This window comes from Carettochelys insculpta, chromosome 9 (genome assembly GCF_033958435.1).
Source record: "Carettochelys insculpta isolate YL-2023 chromosome 9, ASM3395843v1, whole genome shotgun sequence".
NCBI lineage: Eukaryota > Metazoa > Chordata > Testudines > Carettochelyidae > Carettochelys > Carettochelys insculpta.
The window spans coordinates 43,868,821-43,895,098 of NC_134145.1; the positions used below are offsets into that span (position 1 = coordinate 43,868,821).

General features: G+C 46.8%; 1 protein-coding gene across 1 annotated transcript in view; it reads left to right on the forward strand.

The window, feature by feature from the left end:
- The window catches only part of EEIG2 (EEIG family member 2), a 58,739-nt gene that overhangs the window by 17,083 nt on the left and 15,378 nt on the right, over nt 1-26,278 (forward strand). Inside the window, exons 2-5 of the mRNA XM_075002985.1 lie at nt 5,275-5,395; nt 16,362-16,391; nt 16,910-17,026; nt 20,670-20,716. Coding sequence (XP_074859086.1) covers nt 5,275-5,395; nt 16,362-16,391; nt 16,910-17,026; nt 20,670-20,716 — 315 coding nt within the window. The remainder of the gene's footprint in view (nt 1-5,274; nt 5,396-16,361; nt 16,392-16,909; nt 17,027-20,669; nt 20,717-26,278) is intronic.

A 26,278-nucleotide genomic window follows, 5' to 3' on the forward strand; every position in this document is an offset into this window, starting at 1 on the left:
TTAACACATGCCATGCAGTGTTCACACTGTGTGTGTTGTAATGGAGCACTGAGGTTTGCCAGAAGCAAATCTGAGTGTAGACCAGGGGTCTGCAACTTGAAACTCCAGAGCTGCATGTGGCTCTTCAAGGACTTCTTTGTGGTGCTCAATGCTATAATTGCAAAGTTTAAAAAAAAACCTTTTTTGATTACTGAATTTTTTAAAAAAGGCTCTTTGTGCTATTCTGGTTGTCATCCCCTGGTGTAGACATATGCAGAAATAGGTCAACACAAGGTGACTTACCTTGACCGAACTTTGTAGTGTGAGTCAGGCCTAAGTGGCTTTCAGTCAGCTGATGAAAGGTCTGTCTAGGACAGAAGCCAGAAAACCAACAACGGATAAAACATCCCTGCTCTGCATTAGATATATATTGCTGGCCTGGAGAAAAGCATTATTTACAATTAGTGCTATGTTTGAGGCATAATGCAACATGAAAGTGTCCCTTTAAAAGCAAATCACCTAGTGCCCTGTAGTTTTACATATAGGAAGGGACAGTAACTTATGCCTTGCTAACTTGTAAAGAAACTGATGGGAAGTTTGATGCTTAGTGTTGCTTAGCATCATTCTTACCTTACTCCTGCTGCTGGTGTTTATCTTCCTTTAGCATTACAGTATAACATCAGTTAAAAATGTTTGATTTGTCAAGCATTAAAACTGTCTTTATTTTTTTCATAGTGAAATGAAGGAATGAGGTTTACAGGAAACTGACTCATAGCTGAAGGCTTTCACCAGTGTTTCCATTAGCACAATCATAGTTGCCAAATAGTCATCTGTGTTTATATCTATGGTAACCAATCAATATTTTGGGGGGCTGGGGAGACTTTTAACATGAAATAAGAAATCTCCAAAATTATGATACAGTTCTTAAGTTTGAATTTATAACAGTTTATTTACTTGTTTGCTTGAGTACTGATAACTTTTCTGCAGAAAAATCACAAATATTAAAACATGCACTGTAGGGATTTTTTTGGAGCTCAGTACACCTAAAATTTGTGTGTGGACCAATTCAAATAAAAACATTTTAGCTATATATGCTAGTACAAGCTTTTGTTTATTTTGATTATCTTGTTATTGGAGTGTAATGGTATGTTAGTGGTTCTTCGTAATGCATAGGTGTAACTATCCACGTGAGGTAGGTAAATTGGTGTGTTTTGGAAATCCCTGATGGTGGGAATCAACATTTTTATAGTCTTTAAACCTAAAATCATCAATCTAAAAATACATATATGCAATTGAAAATGAGTCTTTACTCCATTTTGTTGTTCATAAACAAATTAAAAGCCTGGGAACTAGAGCAGTCAATCTCTTAATTGCAATTAAAAATAAAGGAATTCTATTAAATAAATCATAATGAATGAGTTTTAATCATACTGGTAATAGACTATCAGAGGTATTTTGCGTGCTTATATGACACACAACACAGTGTACAGTGCTCACTTCATATTTTTATTACTAATATTTGCACTGAAAAAAGAGAAGACAATTTTTTCAGTTCACCTCATACAAATACTGTTGTGAAATTTTTCTCATGAAAGTGCAACTTACAAATCATAGAATCACAGAACACTAGGACTGGAAGGGACCTCGAGAGGCCATCGAGTCCAGCCCCCTGCCCCAATGGCAGGACCAAGTACTATCTAAACCATCCCTGATAGACATCTATCTAACCTGTTCTTAAATATCTCCAGCGATGGAGATTCCACAACCTCCCTTGGCAATTTATTCCACTGTTTGACCACCCTGACAGCTAGGAACTTTTTCCTAATGTCCAACCTAAACCTCCCTTGCTGCAGTTTAAGCTCGTTGCCTCTTGCTCTATCCTCAGAGTCCAAGAAGAACAAGTTCTCTCCTTCCTCCTTTTAGATACCTGAAAACCGCTATCATGTCTCCCCTCAATCTTCTCTTTTCCAAACTAAACAAGCCCAATACTTTCAAACTTTTTTCAGAGGTCACATTCTCTAGACCTTTAATCATTCTTGTCGCTCTTTTCTGGACCCTCTCTAGAATTAGGTTTTTTTACATAACTTGACTCAAAACCAAAACAATGTAAAACATTAGCGCCTACAAGTCCACTTACTTCTAATTCTTGTTTAGCCAATGGCTGAGAGAAACAAGTTTGTTTACATTTTTGGGAGATAGTGTTGCCCAATTCTTATTTACCATGTCACCTGAAAGTGAGAACAGGCAGTCACATGGCACCCTTGTAGCCATTGTTGCAAGGTATTTACATGCCAGATAACCTAAACATTCCTATGCACCTTCATGCTTCTACTTGTAGATTGCATCTTTTGTGTTTTTTTACAGTGCAGATATTTATGATTTGCCCCGTACCTGGTCAAAGAGGTCTGCATACAATGGCGGGTGACTGTTCTTAGAAATCTTGGCAAGATGTGTGACAGAGGTCTTTTCAGGGTCAATATGGGGGATGGCAACAGAGGTGCCTGTAAAGTCCCAGTAGCAATACACATAGTTTTGTTAAGCTCTATGTTGTCAAGCCTCATGTGAGATGAGTTACACCAGACAGGAGTACAGTACTGTGCTGTTGAATAGCAGAGAGCAGGCGATGATGATCAAAGGCTATGTCTACACTAAAGGGTTTTGTTGACAAAACCCAGGGGGTGTCCAGATTCCCAAGGTGTTCTGTCAACAGGAAACTGACAGAACACAGCACCTATGTCAAAGTCTTATCCCACTCCCCTTGAGGCATAATGTCTCTTTTGACAGAGATCTGTCGGTTGAAAGCTGGTCTGGACATTCCAGGGACCCCTGTGTCAACACCAGGCAGCCCTGTCTGCTGTGCTTACAGTTGGTTGTTTTTGTGGAGAGAGCGGCTGGGCAGTCCGGCTACTCTCTATCAACAGAGTGGATCACTCTTGCAAAATGCCTGGCAATTTGGCTGCGATCTGTTGCCAGGAGTTTTGTCAGAAGATAGCTTCCAACAAAAATGTCTGCTGACAAATCGCCGTAATGTAGACATAGCCTAAGTGTCCAGGCCAGGGGTCAGCAACCTGTGGCGCTAGAGCTGCATGCAGCTCTTTAAGGAGTCATTTGCAGTGCCCACCACTGACTCCTCTGATGCTCCCTGCCCTGCTGCCGCTGAAACTGTACAACTAAATTTAATTGGTTTAATGGCTGGTGGGGTGGCAGGAGGGATCCAGCCATTAAAACAAATAAATTTTAGTTCCATTATTTCAGCTGTGGCAAGACAGGGAGCTGCAGAGAGCCCCTCACTCTCACCCCTACCAGAATGGTCACGCCTCTCCACTGGGCATGGGTCTGCTCACCCCCACCAGTGGAACACCTCTGTGCCAGCCTTCCTTCCATTGGGCACACGTGACTGCCCAGCGTAGGCTCCCTAGCCAGTGCCGGAGGGGTTAGTCCTGGGGGCCAGTTTGGGGCTGAGGCAGGTTAATCCTGGGGATTGAAGGAGGGGGTTTGCAGGATGTGGGGGCTAAAGCTTGGGGCTAGAAGGCAGATTTGGGGGCTGAGGACTGAGGCAGGTACAGCTTGGAGATGCGGGGGCTGGTTTGGGGACTAAGGGAGGTAGAGCCTGGGAATGGGGTGTGGGGCATGGATGGTTGATGCAAACATTGCTCCTTCCTACTTAAGAGCCTATACACAGGTGCAGCATTTTCCTTGTCAACTGGTACAAATCATTGCTTGTGCACTGTGCTTAAAAGAGGGATTACAAAAAGCATGGTTTGACTTTATTTATTAAGGACTGTCTTGTATTCGCATGCATTGCAGCTCTTGAAGCATTGATTTTGAAACTGAATTTGAAAAAAATGTCTTTTCTCGCTATTTTGGTTGCAGACCGTGGGGGTGGGGGCCCTGCCAGTTGCAGGAATGAGAAGTGTAAAAAGATTGTGCACTCTTACTTTAGCACATCTAGCTGAAAAGAAATGTGTGGAATGCTGTAAAAAGTACGCAAGTGAAATTCTGACTCCACTTTGGCCACAATATCAGTCCATGTGCTTGTTTAATATTAGTCTGCATGAGTGGATTTTAATCTGGACACAAATGGAGATTCCCTGCCTTATTTTTCCACACCCAAAGTGGCCTTTTCCAGTGGATAGAGTAGTTAGATTTTTCCATTTACTTTAAAGGAGACTTGAATTGCTGAACTATTTATTGGGTATATTGACAGATTTTTAACCTACTGGACTTCAGGAAAATGAACGTTAGTACTACTGCCTGTCAACCCTAGCAGGAGGTTTATCCTTTGCAGACATTATGTGAATTCCCCTTTAGTTTACTGTTATAACAGAAATTGAATTCTGGTAGAAGGTGCTGTACGGGTAGTCCTCAGGACTGAAATCCTCAATGGAAGAGAAACTACCCAGCAATAGCACAGTCTTATGTAATGCTTCCTCCTCCTTTGCCTAGATGTAGAGTTCTTTAACACAAATCTATTTTCTGGTAGCCATGTAAGTCAGTTGAAGGCTAGATTTCAGGCTCAGTAAGAAAGAAAAAGAGAAAGAAATGCCTCACATTCTAGTTTATTAAGCAGTGAAAATTAAAATGTTTTGGAGAACAAGGGAGAAATATTTCTCTTACCATTCATAGGCTCCTAAAATAATTTGCTTTTTCATCCCCCTCCATCTTCCTTATTTGTGGGGCAGTCTCTGTTGGATTTTGCCCTTCTCTTTTTTCCCCTGTCTGTTGGTTCCCAGGATTTACAATAGAATGGCAGGGATGTTACAGATCATGATTGATGAGTCTTGTACAAATTGTGGGGAAACTTGTACCATTCCTCCTTGTGTTGTGCCTAACAAGCTATTTTGGCTTTAGCTCTTCACTTTTAGGTGCAGTAAATGAACTGAGTTAAGTCTTTCCCTTACTGCTGACATAGCAATTAGTCCAGTAATCTTTATTCTTAATCTCAGATCTGTAGACCTTTACATAGCTGCTCTGCAGAGTCTCCTCTTCTATTAAAGGAACCTAGCTGTCAATTTTTTTCCACACAGCATTTTGCATCATGCCTATCACGAGAGCTGCACTAAACAGTGGAAATACTGAACATTGTTAGACTATTTTTTAAAAAAGGGGAAAAGTTGTTTAATTTTTCACCACATACAGACAGTTTTACAATGTTTGATAAGTGACTGAGTTGACGTGGCAGTAGCATGAACATGCTCCTATTTGTCCAATCATCTTTTGTGATACTGACTTAATATGTAATGTGTAAATATCTGTTTATAAGAGTTGTCTGTTCCCGCCTCTTTATTTTTGCAGGGAGGTGGTGCAGGCAAATTCTGTTCACTGGAAGAAGAAGTTCCTATTTATGTGTAAAATGAATGCCAGTGTCACTACAGGCATTCTGGATCCTTGCATCTGCAGAGTATCTGTACGGAAGGTAAAAACAAATTTTTTCCTCATCTAGAACACAACTTTATTTTCCACAGTATTTTTTTTCCATTTGCTACTGTCCTCTGACTATTTTTATAAAGTTAGTAAACATTATAAAGTGAACTGACTGTAGCCAAATACTCATTATTAATAAATATTTGTCATGTGACTATTGTTTACTTAACTCTGATTCACATATTGTAATTTGCAGGAGCTGTAACAATGAACATCAGCTAAATGGCAGAATAGCCAGATATGATTAATTTCAAAATTAGTTCTGAACTAAGACCCACCTCCTGCATTCAGCATCCTATGCACTCTCTGTTTTGAAGTGATTTTGCTGGTTCACAACTTAAGCAGCATAAGTATGTTGCTACTTTAATTATATGGGGTTCTTCTTTGAGTGATTGCTTACGTGCATTCCAATGTAAGTGTATGTGCACATGCATGCCTAGTTGCAGGAAGTCTTTTTCCCCTAGCCAGTGGCCATCAGGTCAGTGCGGCGTCCCCTGGAGTGGCGCCAGTATTGGCACTGCCTGACTCGATCCCCACTCATTTCCTTCTTGCCATGGTGTTGACTGCTGGAACTACACTTTGCTTATTGCAAGCACTCTGATCTGTAGCTGGTAGCTTTAGTTCTTATCTGTAGCTAGTTTAATTAGTTAATAGTTCAATAGTTAGTAGTTAAATAGTAAGTTTAATTGTTATAGTTAGAGTAGTTTGTTGGACCTGAGTAGGGAGGCTGGTTCCCCCTTCCTGCTGCCTCAGTGCCAGGGCATGCCGAAGTCCCTAAGCTTCAAGACCTGTGAATACTGTGGCAAGCGTATGCCAAAAAGCAACTTGCACTCCGCCTGTTTAAAGTGTTTAGGTGAGAGCCACCAATGGGATTGATCTCCTTTTAGTAGGACATTTAAGCGCAGGACCTCAGAGGACAGGATGCAGTGCCTTAAGGTCCTTCTGATGGAGGCAGCTCTCCAGCTGGAGAAGTCCACGTCTGCTGGGCTGAGCACAGCATCTTCAGTGTGGAGTGCACCGGCACTGAGATCAGCCGTGGCCCCAGCAAAGGAGAAGGGAGCCGGCACCATGGTGAAGGGCTGGCACCTCATCCTTGTAGGAGACATAAGTCTCACTCCCGAGTGCCTCACATTAAAGCAGCACCATGACAGGAGTTGCTCCCCCAGGGCACCTAAGCGCAGGGAGGAGCCTGGGGCACCATCAGCTGAGTTGCTCCATGGACATACCTTGGAAGTCTGAATTTCGACACCAGTCCAGATGTCCAGTCCGTGCTCACTGGAGATGCCATCGATGCCGGAGGCAGTGAGAGCAGTGCACAGCCTGCTCCGGATCATGGCACCCTTCTCGCCACTGAGGAGATCAACACCCTGTGGCAGGCACTAAGTCATCCTCCATCCTGGGGCAAGCCAGCTATGACCACCTTCGCCCTCAGCCCTGGCAGTAACTTCATTGCCGATGCAGGCGCCCTCCCACTTGGTGCTGATGCAGGCACCTGTGGGTCAGTTGCCACCTTGGTCTTTGGCATTGGAGGTATCTGAGTAGAAGTGCGACTCTTACTTCTCCAGTTCAAGCAGGAGTAGGAGTACTCGATCCTCATTTTGGCAGAGTCAGTGTTCGGTGCAGAGACAGTGGCCACTGAACTGGCAGATGGTGCCACAATGGCCTTTTTGGACCCTGTGGGCATTTCATGAGTCCCAGGGGCATTTTATCTGGCCACAGCCCTGGGCCCTGTTGCTGTTGGCAGCATCAGGAGCTCCCCCCGTACCACATTTGGCAACGTCAGCTTCACTAGGAACACCACCATGGGATGCATTGCTGGAACAGCCTCTCTCCACAGTGTGGTCCTCATCAGCATTGTCTGTCTCCTCGGCACCGACCCCCTGGTGTCCGATATTGGTATCTGCTCCAGTGCTTTTGCTGCCTCCTCCTGCTTCGGTGCTGTCTGTGCTGGCACCAACAGGACCTGGTGGGCTCCATGTGCCATTGGCGTCAGCAGCTCCTACTTTAGTGGTGCAATCCATGGCACCACCCCGTGAGGTCAACGATGCCTGTGTCAAAGGTGTTTCGACTGCACATAGGGGGCAATGCTGTGAACCCATCAGGTGCCATGGGTATAGGCTGCTTGGTGCTGGCAGGGACCTCCTTGTCCTCCTCCCCGGATGAAGCAGTTACTGGTTCTTTGGCTTCCCTGGTCTTGAAGGATGGCCAGGCCCTCCAGCAGCTGCTCCGCTGGGTAGCCCAAGGCTTGGGAGTGCAGGTGGAGGAGGTCAAGGACACAACCAACCTGATGACAGATATAGGCCGCATCTATACGTGCCGGCTACTTCGAAGTAGCGGTGCCAACTTCGAAATAGCGCCCACCACGGCTACACGTGGTGGGCGCTATTTCGAAGTTGACATCGACGTAAGGCGGTGAGATGTCGAAGTCGCTACCCCCATCAGGAGATGGGAATAGCGCCCTACTTCAACGTTCAACGTTGAAGTAGGGAACGTAGTCGTTGCGCGTCCCGCAACATCGAAATAGCGGGGTCCGCCATGGCGGCCATCAGCTGAGGGGTTGAGAGATGCTCTCTCCAGCCCCTGAGCTTGATGGTCGCTGCGTGCCGTGGCCCCTTAAAGCTCCCCGCCCCCTGCCTTCCTGTGCAGGAAGCTGAGAGAGCGTGCAGGCGGCAGCCCAGCCACGCGGACAGCCTGCACGCTCCTCTGCAGCCACAACAACCCTCCAGCGCTGCAATGGCTGCCCGCCAGCCCCCTAAGCGCCCCCAGGGCACCACCCCCCCCAAGGGGAGCCAGGGCTCTCAGACCAGTAGCCAGGCTGGGAAGCGGCAGCGGGGCCCCTCCTGGACGGAGGCCAAGCTTCGGGACCTGCTGGGGCTCTGGAGTGAGGAGGAGGTGCTCCAGGTAATGGGGAGCAAGAGGCGGAACACGGATGCATTTGCTCGGCTGGCCGAGGGCCTGGCCGCCCGGGGTCACCCTGCCCGCACTCCGGATCATGTCCACAGTAAAGTGAAGGGGCTGCGGCAGGGTTACGCCCAGGCCTGGGATGCAGCCAGCCGATCTGGGGCCGCCCCCGTCACTTGCCTCTTTTACGGGGAGCTCAGGGCTATTCTGGGCCCCCGGTACACCTCCTCCCCTCCGGCCACTCTTGATACCTTGGCCGAGGAGCCCCAGCAGGCCCCGGAGGCGGAGTCCGCCCCGGAGGCAAGCCGCGCACCCCAGGGGCCCCCCCAGGAGCCCACCCCTGGGGCACCGGAGGAGGAGGAGGAGGAGGGGGAGTCCTCCTCCAGCGACGCAGGGCTCCGGATCCACATCCCATCCTGGAGCTCCAGCAGGGCGTCCGCCCACCGGGTGTCCCCCGACCGTGGGAGTGGACCATCAGGTACGTACCCCCCCGGTGCACAACCCCAGGGTTGAGGGGCGGGGGTAATAGATATGATGAGGGCGCTCCACATGCCCAGATGACCATGGCCCCAAGGACAGCAGTGGCATGTCCCTCACAGGAGTGCATCAGCCCCTGCCCCCCCAGCAGGACAGTGCCATGCCCCATCCCTGGGGATGGGGGGAGCGGAACCTAGGGTCCCCCAGGGGGAGGGGGTGGGACACCCATCATCAGCAGCAGCAGCATCTCCCGGGGACGAGGATGAGGAACCTGCAGCAGAGGGGTAGGGGGACAAGGGCCACGGCTCGGGGCCCACACTAACGGCTGTCTCCACTCTGCATCCCCCCCGTGTTCCGCAGCTGCACCATTGGAAGGACCGGAGAGCGCCGGCGAGGTGTCAGTGGTCCCGGAGAGCCCACCGGGGCCATCACTCCAGGCCAGCCCCTCGGCGGAGCACCGACCCGCCCCACGGCAGGGACGATGGCGGAGCCAGCCCCACTCCTGGATGGCAACGGACCCCCAGCTGCTGGAGATCCACCGTCAGCAGCTGGAGGTCGCCGAGCAGCACCTGAGGGTGGAGGAGCGGTGCCTGCAACTCCAGGAGCGGGCACTGGCCTGGCGCCAGAAGGCATGGGGGGCCTTTATGCGGACGTTAGACCGTATCGCGGACTACCTGGCCCCCCATGCCACGCCGGCCGCTGCTGTGCCCGCCCTGCCTGCTCCACCTGCTGCTCCATCCACTGCGCCACCCGCCGTCGCACTGCCACCCGCCACCGAGGGCCCTTCCGCTGAGGGGGACCTGGGGCCAGCTGACACCTGCCAGCCTTATCTCCCGGTCTGCCCAGCCCCCAGCCAGCCCCGCCCAGGGCTGAGGCCGAGGCATGGGTCGCGGCCGCCCACCCCCAGCACTGGACATTAGGGGGTGTGGGGCCCAGGACATACCCCCCCTTTGTATATATCCCCTTCAGTTTAATCTTCTTTTGTAAATAGTTTCTATTAGACCCCTGTTGTTATGTTGTTACGCTGATCCCTGCCCCCCAATGTACATAGTTCTCCCCTTCCTTGTCTTCCCCTTTCATCTTATCTTATTTATAATACATACATATAATTTTGATTTTGCCTGTAAATAGTCAGTCATGATAATAATAATAAGAGTTCAACAGATATTTGATTTGACGAACAAATGTCTGCTTTTATTTACAAGAAAAGTTGGGGGGGTGTGCTCTTGGGTGCTCTGTGGTGTGGGCGTAGGGGCAGGGAGTGTTGTGGAGGATGGGGGGGTGCAGTGGGGGGTCTTCCAGCGGTTACCCCGCGGCCTCGTCGAACTGGGCCCGCAGGGCCTCCTGGACCCGGGTCCCTTCGAGGTCCACCTGGTGACTGGGGGCAGCGGGTGGCTGCACATCGGCCCTGCTGGCCTCCACAGCCCAGCCCTGAAAGAAGGCCTCCCCCTTACTCTCCACCAGGTTGTGGAGGGTGCTGCACGCGCCCACAATCTGGGGGATGTTGGTGGGGCCCGCATCAAGGCGGGTGAGGAGACACCTCCAGCGCCCCTTGAGGCGGCCAAATGTGCGCTCCACCACCTGGCACGCGTGGTTCAGGCGCATGTTGAAGCGCTCCTGGCTGGCTGACAGGTGGCCCGTGTACGGGTGCATGAGCCAGGGCCGGAGCGGGTATGCCACATCTGCGATGATGCAGAGGGGCATGGTGGTGTCCCCCACAGGGATCTCCCACTGGGGGATGTAGGTCCCCACCTCCAGCCGGCGGCACAGGTCCGAGTTCCGGAATACCTGGGCATCGTGGGTGCTGCCAGGCCAGCCCACATAAATGTCCAAGAAACGGCCCTGGCTGTCCACCGAGGCCTGGAGCACCACAGAATGGTAGCTCTTCCTGTTTAGGTAGCGTCCTCCACTGTGCTCCGGGGCGCAGATGGGGATGTGGGTCCCATCCAGAGCCCCGAAGCAATTAGGAAAGCCCAGGCTAGCAAACCCCACGATGGCGGCATCCGGGTCCCCAAGCCTCACGAGCCTGTGGAGGAGCAGGGCATTGATGGCGCGGATGACCTGCAGGGGAAGCACATGGGAGAGCACCAATGAGGGGTGTGCAGGGTGTGTGTGGCCCTCCCCTGCCAGGGCTCCCCTCCCCTGCCAGGACTCCCCTCCCCTGCCAGGGTTGCCTCCCCCTCCCCCCGTGGGTCCTCTTACCTCCATGAGGACAGCCCCGACGGTGGCCTTGCCGAAGCCAAACTGCTGCCCCACGGATCGGTAGCTGTCTGGCGTGGCCAGCTTCCAGACAGCGATGCCGACCCGTTTCTCCACACTGAGGGCACGCCGCATGGCAGTGTCCTGGTGCCTCAGTGCGGGGGTGAGCCACTGGCATAGCTCCAGAAATGTCTGCCAGCTCATGCGAAAGTTCTGGAGCCAGCGGTCGTCGTCCCACTCTCCGAGCACCAGCTGCTCCCACCAGTCGGTGCTCGTGGGGTAGCTGCACAGCCGGCGGGTTGGGTGCTGCAGGGTTGGGGGCTGCATCCTCCTCCCCTGCGGGCAGCTCCTCCTCTGTGGCAAGGAGGTGCTCAGCTGCCTCCTGCATGGCATGGAGCAGGGCAAGCACTGCTCCTACAGGGGCGGCTGGGTGGACCTCTGGCTGCTGCTGCTGCTGCTGCTGGTGCTGGGGGTCCATGACTGCGTCGCCCGAGGTGTGCATGCCTATGGCTCTGCAGACCGCGTGCTGTGCAGGCTGAGTGTGTCTGGGAGGGGCCCTTTAAGGGAGCGGCTAGCTGTCGCCCCGGAAGCGCTAGTACACCCTGTGACCCTGTCTGCAGCTGTTTCTGGCACCCTGATTTTGCTGTGTGCTACTTTGGCGTGTAGACGTTCCCTCGCAGCGCCTACTTCGATGTGGTGCTGCCCAACGTCGACGGCACCAGACCTGGAGGACGTGTAGACGCTATTCATCGAAATAGCTTATTTCGATGTCGCTACATCGAAATAAGCTATTTCGATGCAGTGTTCACGTGTAGACGTAGCCATATTGTCCTCATCAGGTCCCACTAGAGTGGCCTTGCTTCTCATAAAGACCACTGCCCAAACTGCTAAGACCATGTGGCAGACACCGGCATCAGCCCAGCCCACAGCGAGGAAAAATGAGAGGCGGTACACAGTGGCAGAAGGCCCAATCAGTGGGCCTGGGCCAGGGCAGCAGAAGCCCCCCATACCCACCCAGGGCTGAAACCTAATTTTTGATGGTGTGGTCGGGAGCACCACACTACTTCCTGTGTTGGATCCAGCATGCCCTTTATTTTTGTTCCATCTGTCCCCTTTCTACCCTGCTTGGTGCCATATAACATTGGACGAGTGGATCCTTCACCTGACAGAAAGGGGAAATGCTATCTAATTCAGTTCTTAACCTCCTTTTCACTCCCCCTTCCTTGTCACTCTTCAGGGACCCCTTTCACGAGAGTCTGTTTGGGCAGGAGATTCAGATGCTCCTTGAGCAGGGGCCCCCTCAAATCAGGGGTCAAAGGTTTTACTCCTGTTATTTCCTAATTCTAAAATCGAAGGAGAGACTGAGGCTGATCATGGGCCTGCAAGGCCTGAACAAGTTTCTCAAAAACATCAGGTTTCGCATGGTCATTATTCCCTTGCTGGATCCCGGGGACTGGTTTGCTGCTCTTAACTTACAGGATGCACACTTTCATGTTGCAGTCTATACCCGTGTCACAGGAGATTCCTGAGGTTTGTAGTGATCAAAGGACGCTGTCTGTTCACAGTCTTTCCAATTGGCCTGTCAACAGCTCCAAGGGTCTTCACCAAGTGCATGGCAGTGGTTGCAGCCTTCCTCCGCAAGCATGGAGTCCAGTTGTGCCCATACCTGGATGACTGGTCGGTCAAAGGGAGCTCACAGGCCCAAGTTATGAACATACGCATCTTATAGAACTGGCAGGGATCTCAGGAGGTCATGGAGTCCCCTGCCCTCTTGGCAGGACCAAGCACCACCCCGACAGATTTTTTTTCATTTTTTTTAATCTATTTGCCCCAGACCCCTAAATGCCTTCCTCAAGGACTGAACTCACAACCCTGAGGTTAGCAGGTAGTTCACCAACATATAATGTTTATCTGTCAAACTTTGAACACTCTTGGACTTCTGGTAAACAAGGCAAAGTTGACACTTCGTCCCACACAAAGAATAGCGTCTGGGGGGGCTCTTCTGGACCCAGTGCTCATCAGGGCCTCCCTGCCAGACAATAGGTTTCAGGCTATGTTCAGCATCATAAATGGCCTGATCAGGTTCCCCACCATGACACCCAGATTTTGCCATGGGACACATAGCAGCTCATATGTTTGTGGTGCAACATGCCAGACTCTGACTACATCCTCTGCAGTTGTGGCTGACTTCGGTGTACTGCCCTGTGAGGTAGCCATGTTAGTCTATATTCACAAAAACAACAAGTCCTGTGGCCCCTTATACATTAACAGATCTTTAGAGCATAAGCTTTCATGGAAAAAGACCCACTCTGTCAGATTTCCTCCCAGTGGATTTCCTCCTTGATAGTGGCTTGCATTAGGGAATGCTACAAATTAGCAGAGGTGCCCCCTCATCCACACACCAACATTGGAATGGACATGAGCAACGCATCTTGAACAACACTAGTTACGTAAGTAACTCTTTTTTTCAAATATGGTATTAATATCTGAAGCACAACGCATTGTATGATTTCAGAAGGATCACTCATAGGCTACGTCTACATGTGCCCCAAACTTTGAAATGGCCACGCAAGTGGCCATTTCGAAGTTTACTAATGAAGCGCTGAAATGCATATTCAGTGCTTCATTAGCATGCGGGCGGCCGCCACGCTTCGAAATTGCCGCGGCTTGCCGCCACGCATCTTGTCCAGACGGGGCTCCTTTTCGAAAGGACCCCGCCTACTTCGAAGTCCCCTTATTCCCATGAGCTCATAGGAAAAAGGGGACTTCAAAGTAGCCGGAGTCCTTTCGAAAAGGAGCCCCATCTGGACAAGAACGTGCGGCGGCGAGGCACGTCAATTTCGAAACGCGGCGGCCGCCCGCATGCTAATGAAGCGCTGAATATGCATTTCAGCGCTTCATTAGTAAACTTTGAAATGGCCATTTGTGTGGCCATTTCGAAGTTTGGGGCACGTGTAGACACGGCCATAATGTTTTATATATGCACTGGTATTTTCAAATAGGTATCAAGATACTTTTCTTTTCACATTTTGTGTTGTAACATAACCAAGGTAGTTCAGTGCGGATGCAGTTTCATCATTGTTACCAAAGGATAAATCTCACCTTATAACACTTACCATCAATTAACATTGTTCCTAAGTTAAGCAGAAATTAAGAGCCTGCAGATTGAATGTGTTCAGTTGGTCCTCTGTTCATTGCAACAAGAGGACTGACTCTCTCTACTCTGCCACAAACTGATCTCACTCTAATGCTAGGGGACTTCAGAATCTTTTGAAAAGATTAGAATGGGGAAGCATTAATGACTTCACTTTAACACAAGAACTCAAAAAGGAACCAGTTTAGGGTGTTTATGCTAGACCTGGGGAGACAGACTTAAATTAGCAGGGCTCAAGGTACTGTGCTAAAAATAGCTGTGAGGACAGTAAGCTTTCGTGGGCAAAGACCCCCATCTAACGAAGCTCAGGAAAGCTTATGCTCCAAAATATCTGTTAGTCTATAAGGTAACACAGGACTTCTTGTTGTTTTTGAAGATACAGACTAACTCGGCTTCCTTTTTGATACTTGTGAGGACATTGTGGTTCCAGTAATGATACAGGTTAGCTTCCTGAGCTGTGGCTTAGATGGATTTGAGCTTGGGTGGAGCCAGAACCCAAATATTCATACAGTATTTTTTGGAATGCTAGCTCAAGTCCCACTAGCACAAGTCTGTCTAAGTGAAAGCTGGGAAACTCATTCATGTGGACATACCATTAGAGGCCCTGAATTTATCCCAGGTACTGGCTTCATTTTCCTGATCTTCAGAGGTGTATCTCCTGCACTCCTTACCCCTAGCAGAAGCACAGTGTTGCTGTAGGACCAAACAGCTCTCTCTCTCTCTCTCTCTCTCCTGCGGTGACTTTGTAAAGGCAACTGCATTTCTTTTTTTCTTTTTTGGGGGAACCTTACAACATCATGAGTTAGAAAATAAGTTGGAAGACTTCTGAATTTTTATTTAATTACTAGCAGGTTCCTCAATATTCAGGGGTAGGGTTTTTGTTTTTTTTAATGCTTACTCTTTGACTGTAGTTGATGAGCCCATGGAGTTTATGCATACCATGCCCTTCACCACTTGGATGGGGAGAAGTCTGGTTTCTGCTTTTTACTTCTGCCCTTCCTGCTGATCTCTTTCTCTTGGCTTCCTGATGGGGTCTCTGAGTAGGTTGAGAAGCTGGGAGAAGCACACAAGGTCTGTTCCTGTTCCAGTTATCAACATAAAATAACCAATATGGCAATATTGTGTTCTGATATCTTTTAAAATATGTTTACATGTTGGGTTTCTTCAAAAAGACAGTACACTCATCCCTCGCTGAATACTTTTTTTATGAGTACTCACTTAAATGAGGGACACATTTACCTACCTTAGTTCACGCTATGAGTGAACTCCCCGCTGCTAATATGAGCTTTACCCCCCTCCCCGCAGCTCCAACCCCCCCAGTCTGACCCCCCCCGCCAGCCCTGCAGCCCCAACCCTTCAGCCAGACCCCCTGCTGGCCCCGCAGCCTGACACCCCACTCCCGCAGACCTGCAGCCACAAACTGCGGCAGCCTGACGCCCCTGCCGGCCCCATGGCCAAACCCCCCCCACTGCTTGACACCTCCCCTCCACAGCCTTAAACTGTGGCAGCCAGACCCCCTTACCGGCCCCACCTCCTGAACCCCCTCGCTACCTGTACCCCAGCGGCTCTGCAGCCTGACACCCCTGCAGCCACCTGTACCCCCTGCGATCAGACCACCCCCACCACCACCTGTAACCCCTGCAGCCTGTCACCCCTGCAGCCTGTAACCCCACAACCCTGTGGTCTGACACCCCGCCCCCCCAGCTCCACAGCCTGATGCCCCCGCCGCGTGTAACCCCCACAGCCTGATCCCCCGCGGTTCCGCAGCCTGATGCTCTTGCCACCTGTACCCGTCGCAGCCTGTAACCCCTGGGGCCCCAAACCGCGGCAGCCAAACCCCCTTACCAGCCCACAGCCAGACCCCCCTCGTGACCCCACAGCCTGACCCCCCCAGCCCCAAAATGTGGCAGCCTGAACTCACCCCCACCAGATTTTAACCCTGCCTCCCACTCTCAGCCCCAAACTACCCCCAGCCTTTAACCCTCCCCAACCCAAGGTTCACTCACCTTTCAAAAGCAGTGTCACCTGCTGCCACTCCTTCCCCGAGTTAGGAGCCCTAGGAACTAATCAGAAACTTTTACAAGTAATTTAACAGGAAGTTAGTGTCCCTCTTACAAGTTTCTGCCTACGACCAGAAAATTGGGAACAAACTGTGCTTGTATAGCGAGAGATGAGTGTATCATCTTTTAGGTTTTGTTTAGTAAGTAGCGTGTGTTTTTTCTTACAGGAATTGAAAGGTGGAAAAACATATGCAAAGGTAAATGGATGTGATTTTTCCTATAAACTGAAGCTTTCTTCTTGTTGTGTTATGTGCTTGATATATTTTAGCATAATAATAGGCTCGAATAGCTATCATTCTAATGCCCAAAATGATTTTTCAGCTTATCTAGAGGTAGCTTGGACTCCAAGTGTTGGCTTTTCTTTGCCTCTCAAGAATTATGGAAGGGTATTTTTGTGCATGTATGGGATTTTAAATATTTAGAAAGCCTTTTTAAGGTGTTTTTGTTTTTTAAGGTGAAAGCAAAATCTAAGAATTCAGATGATCAGCATTTGGCATTTAATCATATTAAACAGTATCAATGCTAAAGATACTCATGAGATTTTGTAGATCTGTTTTTTTCTTTTCTAGTGTAATTTTTTGTCATCCCTTCTGCAGGAAGCAGTCATTCTAATTAAAATGTGATTAAAAACTAATAACTAGTTTTAATTACTGTGCATACAGTAAATGCCCATGAATTATAATATGGTTTCTAACTCTTCTCTCTCTCTTAATAGCTGGGCTTTGCAGATCTAAACCTTGCAGAGTTTGCTGGATCAGGAAATACTACTCGTCGCTATTTATTGGAAGGTTATGATACCAAAAATACCAGGCAGGATAATTCCATTCTCAAAGTAATTCATATTTTTTCTATCATACTACTTGAGGTAAAAGTGTATTCTTGTTAACTGAATAAGGGAAAACAGGAAATAATATGTTGTGGAACTGAAAATGTATTTGCTGTGTCACTGAATATCCTCTCTGAGAGTAATCACTCTTACCAGAGTAAGAATGGCCATGTAAGTAATATAATGCAATGAAAATCTCAGCCTTATTATGAGAACCAGGTGACATCAATACATACAACAAACTGTTGGATTATTTGTGCCACTTTTGGAATTCTGATTAGAGGGCTATATTGCTCAGTCACACAGGTAACTATACCGTGAGTTCTTCAGTTTCTGTTTCTTTGAGGCAGTCCCAGGCTTCTTCAAAACATATCTTTTATTCCAAAAAACGTTCATGAAAATGCTACTGTTGATGTCAGCCTTTGGGTCACATGAGTCCTGACTCATTGTCCTTATTGACATTTGGCATTATTTGCTTTTGTGTTTTGTTATTTAATAAGCAACTCCTTCTTAAACAATGAATATTCAGTGGAGGAATGTGCTTGCTACTTGTGTACATGCAAATGGAATAATTCCATGTACATCCACATTGCAGGTCATTCTAGAGCAGGGGCGCACAATTAATTTTGGATGCAGAGGCCATTCCAAGAATTTGAAAACATAAGAATGTCCATACTAGGCCAGACCAAAGGTCCATCTAGCCCAGTATCTTGTCTTCCAACAGAGGCCAATGCCAGATGCCCCAAAGGGAGTGAACAGAATAGGTAATCACCAAAGTGATCTCTCTTCTGACATCCATTTCCAACCTCAGACAGAGGCTTGGGACACCATTCCTACCTATCCTGGCTCATATCCATTGATGGACCTAACCTCCATTAATTTTTCTAGTTCTTTTTGAACTCTGTTTAAGTCTTGTTCTTCGCAGCCTCCTCTGGCAAGGAGTTCCACAGGCCTACTATGCACTGTGTGAAGAAAAGCTTCCTTTTGTTTGTTTTAAACCTGTGCCCATTAATTTCATTTGGTGACCCCTAGTTCTTTTGTTATAGAAACAAGTAAATACCTTTTCCTTATTCACTTTTTCCACATCAGCCATGACTTTATATACGTCTATCCTATCCCCCCTTCATCTCCTTTTTTCTAAGCTGAAAAGTCCCAGTCTTTTTAATCTGTCTTCATATGGCACCCTTCCAAATCCCTTATTTTTGTTGCCCTTCTCTGAACCTTTTCCAATGGCAATTTTTTTTTTGAGATGAGGAGACCACCTCTGTATGCAATATTCAAAATGTGGGCATATCATGGATTTATATACAGGCAATAAGATATTCATCTTATTCTCTATCCTGTTTTTTAAAGCATTCTGTTTGCCTTTTTGACTGCTACAGGACATTGCATGGATGTTTTCAGAGTACTATCCACAGTGACTCCAAGATCTCTCTCTTGTGTGGTTATGGGGATAGTTGAAATCCCCCATTATTATTAACACTTTTTTTTTTTTAATTTTGGTAGCCTCTCTAATCTCCCTTTGCACTTCATAATCATTATCACTGTCCTGGTCAGATGATTGAAAATATATCTCTACTGCTATATTCTTATTATGAGAGCACAAAATTACTATCCATATAGATTATGGAACATTTTGGTTCATTTAAAAATTTTACTTCATTTGATTCTACATTTTCTTTTTATGTATAGTGTCACTCCCCAGTGAGATCTTGTGAGATCTGCAACATTCACATCAGGCAGAAGTCACCATATGGTTCTCCTGGTCTCACTGTACAGTCCTCTGTTACTAAACACCTGCCTTTTCCTAATGATGGGAGTTCCTTCTCCTGGAGAAGTATCCTCAATGAGAGAGGGCACCAGATCATCATCTGGAAGGAGGGTCCCAACTGTGGGATGGTTTCCCTCTGCTCCAGTTGAATGTTCTCCTTCCCTGACTTGGACATTCCTCAGCAACACAGGGGCTGTCTGAGTGGAGGTGGGACAGTTCTACAGTGTCCCAGAAAGCCTCTCCTATGTACCTCTCTGCCGCCCTTAACTCCTCCAATTCATCCACCCTGGCCTCCAACGCCCGTATGCAGTCTCTGAGGGCCAGGAACATCTTGCATCAAATGCATACATACGCCACCTGTTCATAAGGCAGGTATTCATACATGCTGCATTGGGTGCAATAAACAGGAAAACCCCCACTCTGCTTGTTGGGCTTCTGGCTGCATTTCCTTCTACAGAAAATTAGATTTTTTGATAGGGTTTTTATTTGTATCGGGTACTTTTTTTTAGTTTAATTTTTAAAAGAGGTTTTAAAGAATGTCAAATGCACTAGCGCCCTTCAAAACTACCCCTCTCAGCTCCCTGTTAGCTCAGCTCCCTGGTCACAAGGTGAAAGTGGTCTAGGTCTGCAATCTTCCATGAGATTAATGGAGGAGATGCAAGGTCTGGGATGTGGCAGTTGGATGCACAAAGGAGCTTGGGGTAAGGGACTGGGGCACAGGGAGGCCAGAGAAGGTTTGGGTGCAGGAGGCAGTTGTGATCTGGGGAGCAAGAGTGGGTTCAGGGGTTTTATTTGTGACATAGGGCAGGAGGTGGTTATGACCTGCAGCAAGAGACTGGGGTGCAGGATCTGGAAGGGGTATGGGTGCAGATGAGCAGGCTGAGGGTTAGGGTTAAGTGGGTATGGATGGAGCAGGAGGGGCTTAAGAATAGCATTATGTGGGGAAAGGGTTCCAGAGGGGGGCAGAGGGTTTGGGTTATGTGAGTATGGGTGGAGTGTTTGGGTTATGTCAGGTAGTGGGGCAGGAGGGATTGGGGTGCCAGAGAGAGGATCTGACCAGAAGACTTACCTGGGCGACCTCTGGTCAGCAGCCCTCCTGATTCTCAAGCAGTCTCTCTGCCTGCCCAGTCATGCCAGGGGCCTTGTTCTCTCTGAATAGGTAGAAAGCTAAGGGGAGGTGGAAGGCTGCGTCTCACACTGCTTGTGCTTCAGAGAGGAAGCTTCTATTGGCTGGTTTCTATCAAGAAACCTGCCCATGGGATTGTGCTGGGGTGGGGGGCAGCACGTGAACCTTCTTCCTCCTTCTACTGTGTTCACAGATGCTGAAAAACAAACAGAGCCCTGTAGCTGCTTTTCTGAGAGGTGTGCAGGGGCAGGGCAAGCAGGGAGCCTGTCTAAGGCTCCCCACTGTGTCCATGGGCCGTATGTTGCCCAGACCTGTTCTAGGGGTACAGATTGAGATCTCTTACAAGCCACCTTTTTCATGAACCCCATACTGTTGATACTTACTTTTCTTACACTGTCTCATGTCCCTTTGTATAGAATCCTTAGGTAGAAATGATATAATTTAACTAATTTCAAACACTAATTTGTACCTTTTACTTTTGTTTACTTTGATTTAAAGAGCGTGAGGTGAGATTTATTGCGGGTTAATTCTTCTGTACTGGTATTTTTTGGACACCATTAGTTTTCTTTACAGAAGCATGTGGCCATCCTGTGTGCATAAAATGCAAACAATGCTAGGAGTTTATTTTCAATTTCAATGCAAACTTGGTAGTGAATATAACTTAGTGACACACAATATGACATTGGAAACCAATTCCTCTGACTGATGGTGTCTTTTTTTGCTTGTGTTGTTTTGATTTTCCTCATTTGTAGGTATTGATAAGCATGCAGCTAATGTCTGGAGACCCATGTTTTAAAACGTAAGTTGATAAACACTGTCAGACCTGAAATTTCAGTGGTAATTTAGCGGTTCAATTCTTACTTACAAGTTATGCATGTACACAGAAGTATAACTCTTTACTTTCAAAGTGACAACATTAAAGACACATGAAAAATTGAAATGGTAGCTGAAAACAGAATAAAAATATTGGTAGTTGAGTGGTAGCGTTGGCCATTTTGAAATACTTCATAGCCCCTGCTTGAATGTTTATACCAAATTTTTAAACCTATAATGCTATTGAAATTCAGGAAAATACTTGGGGCAAATACTGTTCACTGACAAAGCCTAGGTAGACATGCTTGGTGGACAGGAACGGTATTGAAGTCAATGTTTAGAAACCCTATTACTTACAACTTTCAGTAACTAAACTCTATTGGGTTAAAAATGTTTTCTTTTAAAATTCAAAAATCTGATCTAATTTGGTACAAGAAAGATTTGTTAGCAAAGACATTGTTTAAGACAGCAAAAAATGGAGACTCATGCTTCCTTTGGGAAGGTAGGTGGTAGTAAGGAATATACACCACTTTCTATGACGGATTGTGTGTCCTTGTGTTTTGATTTATAGCTAAGGAAATATAATAGCTCTACTTCATTGTGTGTTTATTTCTGCAGCTAACCACCTAACAGAAAATCATGTGCTTCACCTTAGGGAAAAGTGTAGTTGTGAGTAAGATAAATTTTGCCTATTTTCATTTTTATTCTGAGTCATGCAAGCTTGACAGCTGGCCTAACTGTAACAGTGCAACAATTCCAGAAAAGCCAAAGTTTGCTAAACACAATTTAGCTAACCTGATCAGTAGAAATGGAGCTATTATACAGCATTGTGACCACTAATCATACTTGTGGATCTCCAAAAGTTAGCACTTTTTAAAAATAAAAAACTTTCTTGAGGTAGCTTTCATTAACATTAAATGGAAAATCTTTTAAATGTTAAATGCATCATTGTAAGACATACCAGTATTACCAGAGCAGTACAAAACCTAATCCTGCTTTTCTGGATTGCGAAAATGTACATTTCTTATCATTTTTAATACACTGAAAACGCTATTTTCAATTTGTTTCCAAGTAGTGTTTTTGAAATTTGTGACAAGGTTTTCTAATTGCATGTAAAAGCATTTAATAGCTTTTATCTTATTCAACCAGATGCATCAGGCTTATGTTTAAACCATTCAAGTAAGATGACCGATAAGTTTAACATCAGTACCAGGCAAATTAGTAGAAACACTAGTAAAGAATAAAATTGCAAGGCACGTAGAAGAGCACGAATTGTTGGGCAAAAGTCAGCATGGTTTCTGCAGAGGGAAGTCGTGTCTAACTAATCTATTAGAATTCTTTGAAGGGGTTAATAAACATGCGGACAAGGGGCACCCAGTGGACATAATATACCTAGATTTCCAGAAAGCCTTTGACACGGTCCCACACCAAAGGCTTTTATGTAAATTAGGTGGTCATGGGATAGGAGGAAAGATCCTTTCATGGATCGGGAATTGGTTAAAAGACAGAAAACAAAGGGTTGGAATAAATGGTAAATTTTCACAATGGAGGAGGGTAACTAGTGGTGTTCCCCAGGGGTCAGTCCTGGGACCGATCCTGTTCAACTTGTTCATCAATGATCTAGAAAATGAGGTAAGCAGTGAGGTGGCAAAGTTTGCAGATGACACCAAGTTGTTCAGGACAGTCAAAACCAAAACAGATTGTGAAGAACTACAAAAAGATCTCAGCAAACTGAGTGATTGGGCAGCAAAATGGCAAATGAAATTTAATGTGGGTAAGTGTAAGGTAATGCATGTTGGAAAAAATAACCCAAATTACACGTACTACATGATGGGGTCAAATTTAGCTACGACAGATCAGGAAAGGGATCTTGGAGTTATAGTGGATAGTTCTCTGAAGACATCCACGCAGTGTGCAGCGGCAGTTAGTAAGGCAAATAGGATGTTAGGAATTATTAAAAAAGGGATCGATAATAAGACAAAAGATATCATACTTCCCCTATATAAAACTATGGTACGCCCACATCTTGAGTACTGCGTGCAGATGTGGTCTCCTCACCTCAAAAAAGATATATTGGCATTAGAAAAGGTTCAGAAAAGGGCGACTAAGATGATTAGGGGCTTGGAACGGGTCCCATATGGGGAGAGGCTAGAGAGACTGGGACTTTTCAGTTTGGAAAAGAGGCGATTGAGGGGCGATATGATAGAGGTATATAAAATCATGAATGGTGTGGAGAAAGTGAATATAGAAAAATTATTTACCTTTTCCCATAATACAAGAACTAGGGGACACCAAATGAAATTGATGGGTAGTAGGTTCAAAACTAATAAAAGGAAATTTTTCTTCACACAGCGCACAGTCAACCTGTGGAACTCCTTGCCCGAGGAGGCTGTGAAGGCCAGGACTCTATTAGGGTTTAAAAAAGAGCTTGATAAATTTTTGCAGGTTAGGTCCATAAATGGCTATTAGCCAGGGGTAAAGTATGGTGCCCTAGCCTTCAGAACAAGGGCAGGAGATGGATGGCAGGAGATAAATCACTTGATCATTGTCTTCTGTTCTCCTTCTCTGGGGCACCTGGCATTGGCCACCGTCGGCAGATGGGATGCTGGGCTAGATGGACCTTTGGTCTGACCCAGTATGGCCATTCTTATGTTCTTATGAACATCATTTTTATTGAGATTTTGTCAGTCCAGGCTGCAATTCAAATGAAATTACTTCCTTTAAATGCAAGGTTCTAGATATGACTTTTAGTTTAAATTTGAATATGGTTTTGACAAGTTAATGTTTAAGTACATGTCACATCTTTCAAAATGCTGGGATTGTTATACGGGGTAGGGGCACTAGTCCTATGCCCAACCCTCATCCTTTTTCATCTGGGCTTGGGACCGGCCAGCTAGAGAAACATTGACTACAGTTCAAAAGATTCCACTCCTGGGAGAGAAAGGGCCCTAATCTCAAGGGAGTATGATGTGCTGTAAGGAAGCTACAACGCTGACCACCCTTTTATCAACTAGAAGAACCCTGATCATCGGAACATGGAACATCAGAACAATGTATGAAACAGGAAAGATAGCTCAAGTGGCTGCTGAAATGCAGTGCTATAAACACGCAGTGTTTGGGCTTAGTGAGACCAGATGGCTGTAGTCAGGGCAACTAACACTGCCAACAGGAGAGATGCTACTGTATTCAGGGCATGAAAATGACAATCCTCCACACACAGAAGGAATGGCACTTACGTTATCAAAAGAAGTGCAGAAGGCATTGATTCGATGGGGAGCCCATGGATCAAGAATGATAACAGCCTCACTCAGAAATAAACAGAATATCAAGATAAACATAATCCAGTGTTATGAACCACCAAACGATCATAGTGAAGAAGCAAAAGACGAATTCTATGATAGACTGCAAGCTATGTGACAGAGAAGTGAACAATGTGATACAAGACTTCAATGCTAAAATTGGAGCAGACAGTACTGGCTATGAAGAGGTGATGGGGCCCCCATGGATTGGGAGAAATGAAAATGGAGTAAGGTTTGCAAACATCTGTGCCCTTAACAACCTCAAATGCAAGGAGAAGTCCTGTGGCACCTTATAGACTAACAGATATTTTGAAGTGTAAGCTTTCCTGGGCAAAGATGCATGCATATGATGAAGTGGGTCTTTGCCCACGAAAGCTTATGCTCCAAAAAATCTTTTAGTCTATAAGGCGCCACAGGACTTCTCATTGTTTCTGAGGTCTGTTCAGTCAGAGTGGATATTATGACTGAATAGACCTTGTCAGCTCTGGCCCTCCCCTTTACTAAGACCCCCTCTTTAAATCCTCCTCTGAAACCCCCCAACTCATGCATCTGATGAAGTGGGTCTTCGCCCACGAAAGCTTATGCTCCAAAATATCTGTTAGTCTGTAAGGTGCCACAGGACATCTTCTTGTTTTAGCAAAAACAATGTGTAAGATACAAGAGAGGAAGTGCAAGAAAGAGGCAGTTAACATCAGCCGCCTCAGAGCAGCAAAGGCAGCAGCACAGGAAACATACACAGAGAATCCCTCTGGCAGGTGCTCCGGCATTGTAGAATACCAACCAAGTTAATCAGCCTCATTAAGAACTCTGATGAAGGAATGGCCTGCAAAGTTTACCAAGGAGCTTTGAAGTGAAGACTGGAGTCTGACAAGTTTGCTCACTGTCGCCATTCCTCTTTCTCCTGGTAATAGACTAGGTCGTGAAGATGACAACAGCAGGGAAAAGAAATGGAATCCAGTGAACACTGTGTACCCAGGTGGACGACCTGGACTTTGCCGACAATCTGCCACTTCTGTCCCACAGCTACTGACAGACCCAAAATAATATGTCTTGCCAACATCTCAGCTACACTTGGTTTGAACATCCACAAGGGAATAACTAAGATCTTGAAAATCAGCATCAGAAGCACAGAGCCAATCACACTTGGCAGCAGGACACTGGAAGAAGTTGAGGCCTTCATGTTCCTTGGCAGAGTCGTTGTTAAAAGGGAGCACCAAAAAGAACAGCTTTTCTTCTCATGGAAAAACCTTTGGCATTGTAAGCAGATTACAACTCAGACTAAGATCAGGGTTATACAGCTCCAACTCAGTCCTACTGTATGGAGCAGAAACTTGGAGAACAACAAAGAGGACTGCCAAAAGTAAAATCCTATAGCACTTTATCAATACTGCCTCTGTAAAATCCTCCGGATCCACTGGTTACACACCATCGATAACCAAGACCTGTGGCAACTAACTCACTCACTTCCTGTCGAAGAGGAAATCAAGAAGAGAAGATGGCAATGGATTGGATATACCCTTAGAAAGCAAACCACCAACATCACAAGGCAAGCCCGAAGGTGGAACCCACAAAGAAGAAGGAAAAGAGGGTGCCCAAGAAACACCTGGCATAGAGACCTGAAGACAGATGCCAAAAAGACACAATATACCTGGTCAGAACTGGAAAAGTTAGCCCAGGACAGGGAACGCTGGCAAATGGTTGTCAATGGCCTAAACTCTAAGATGGAGTGGAAGAGGCTTACTACAGCTACTCTCAAAATATTTTGTTGTGATAAAGCGGAAGTAACTTCAAATCAAATGGAGTTACGTTTTTAAAATTTAAGACTCTGGAGCTAATTTAGCAATTTTCCAAAATAAAGAGCAGCTGTTTTGTGATAATATGAACCTTGAAGGATTAGTGTTTCTTCTGCTTAAGAAGTATCTTTCTTTCCCTCACCTAATGGCTTGTTGTCAGCTGCTTTCTTTCAACACCCTCAAAAACACAATTAATTTAATTTTTTTAAATGAAGGTGTCTTCAAGTGGTAAGACATTTGGCTGTGTTGTACACATTTGTAACTTCAAAATAGATGAACTAGCTATTAGGCTTATTTTACAAATCCCCTCCTGTGAGCGATTCCCCCTGAATACAGGGTGGCCTGTTGGCTAGCCCCTTGCAGGGCCTAGAGGCCCAGGATGTAGGTCTGCAGCCCACCCTTCAAGGCTGTAGTCGTGGGGCCGACAGTGTATGTTCCCCTCTACGGGGGGAGGGA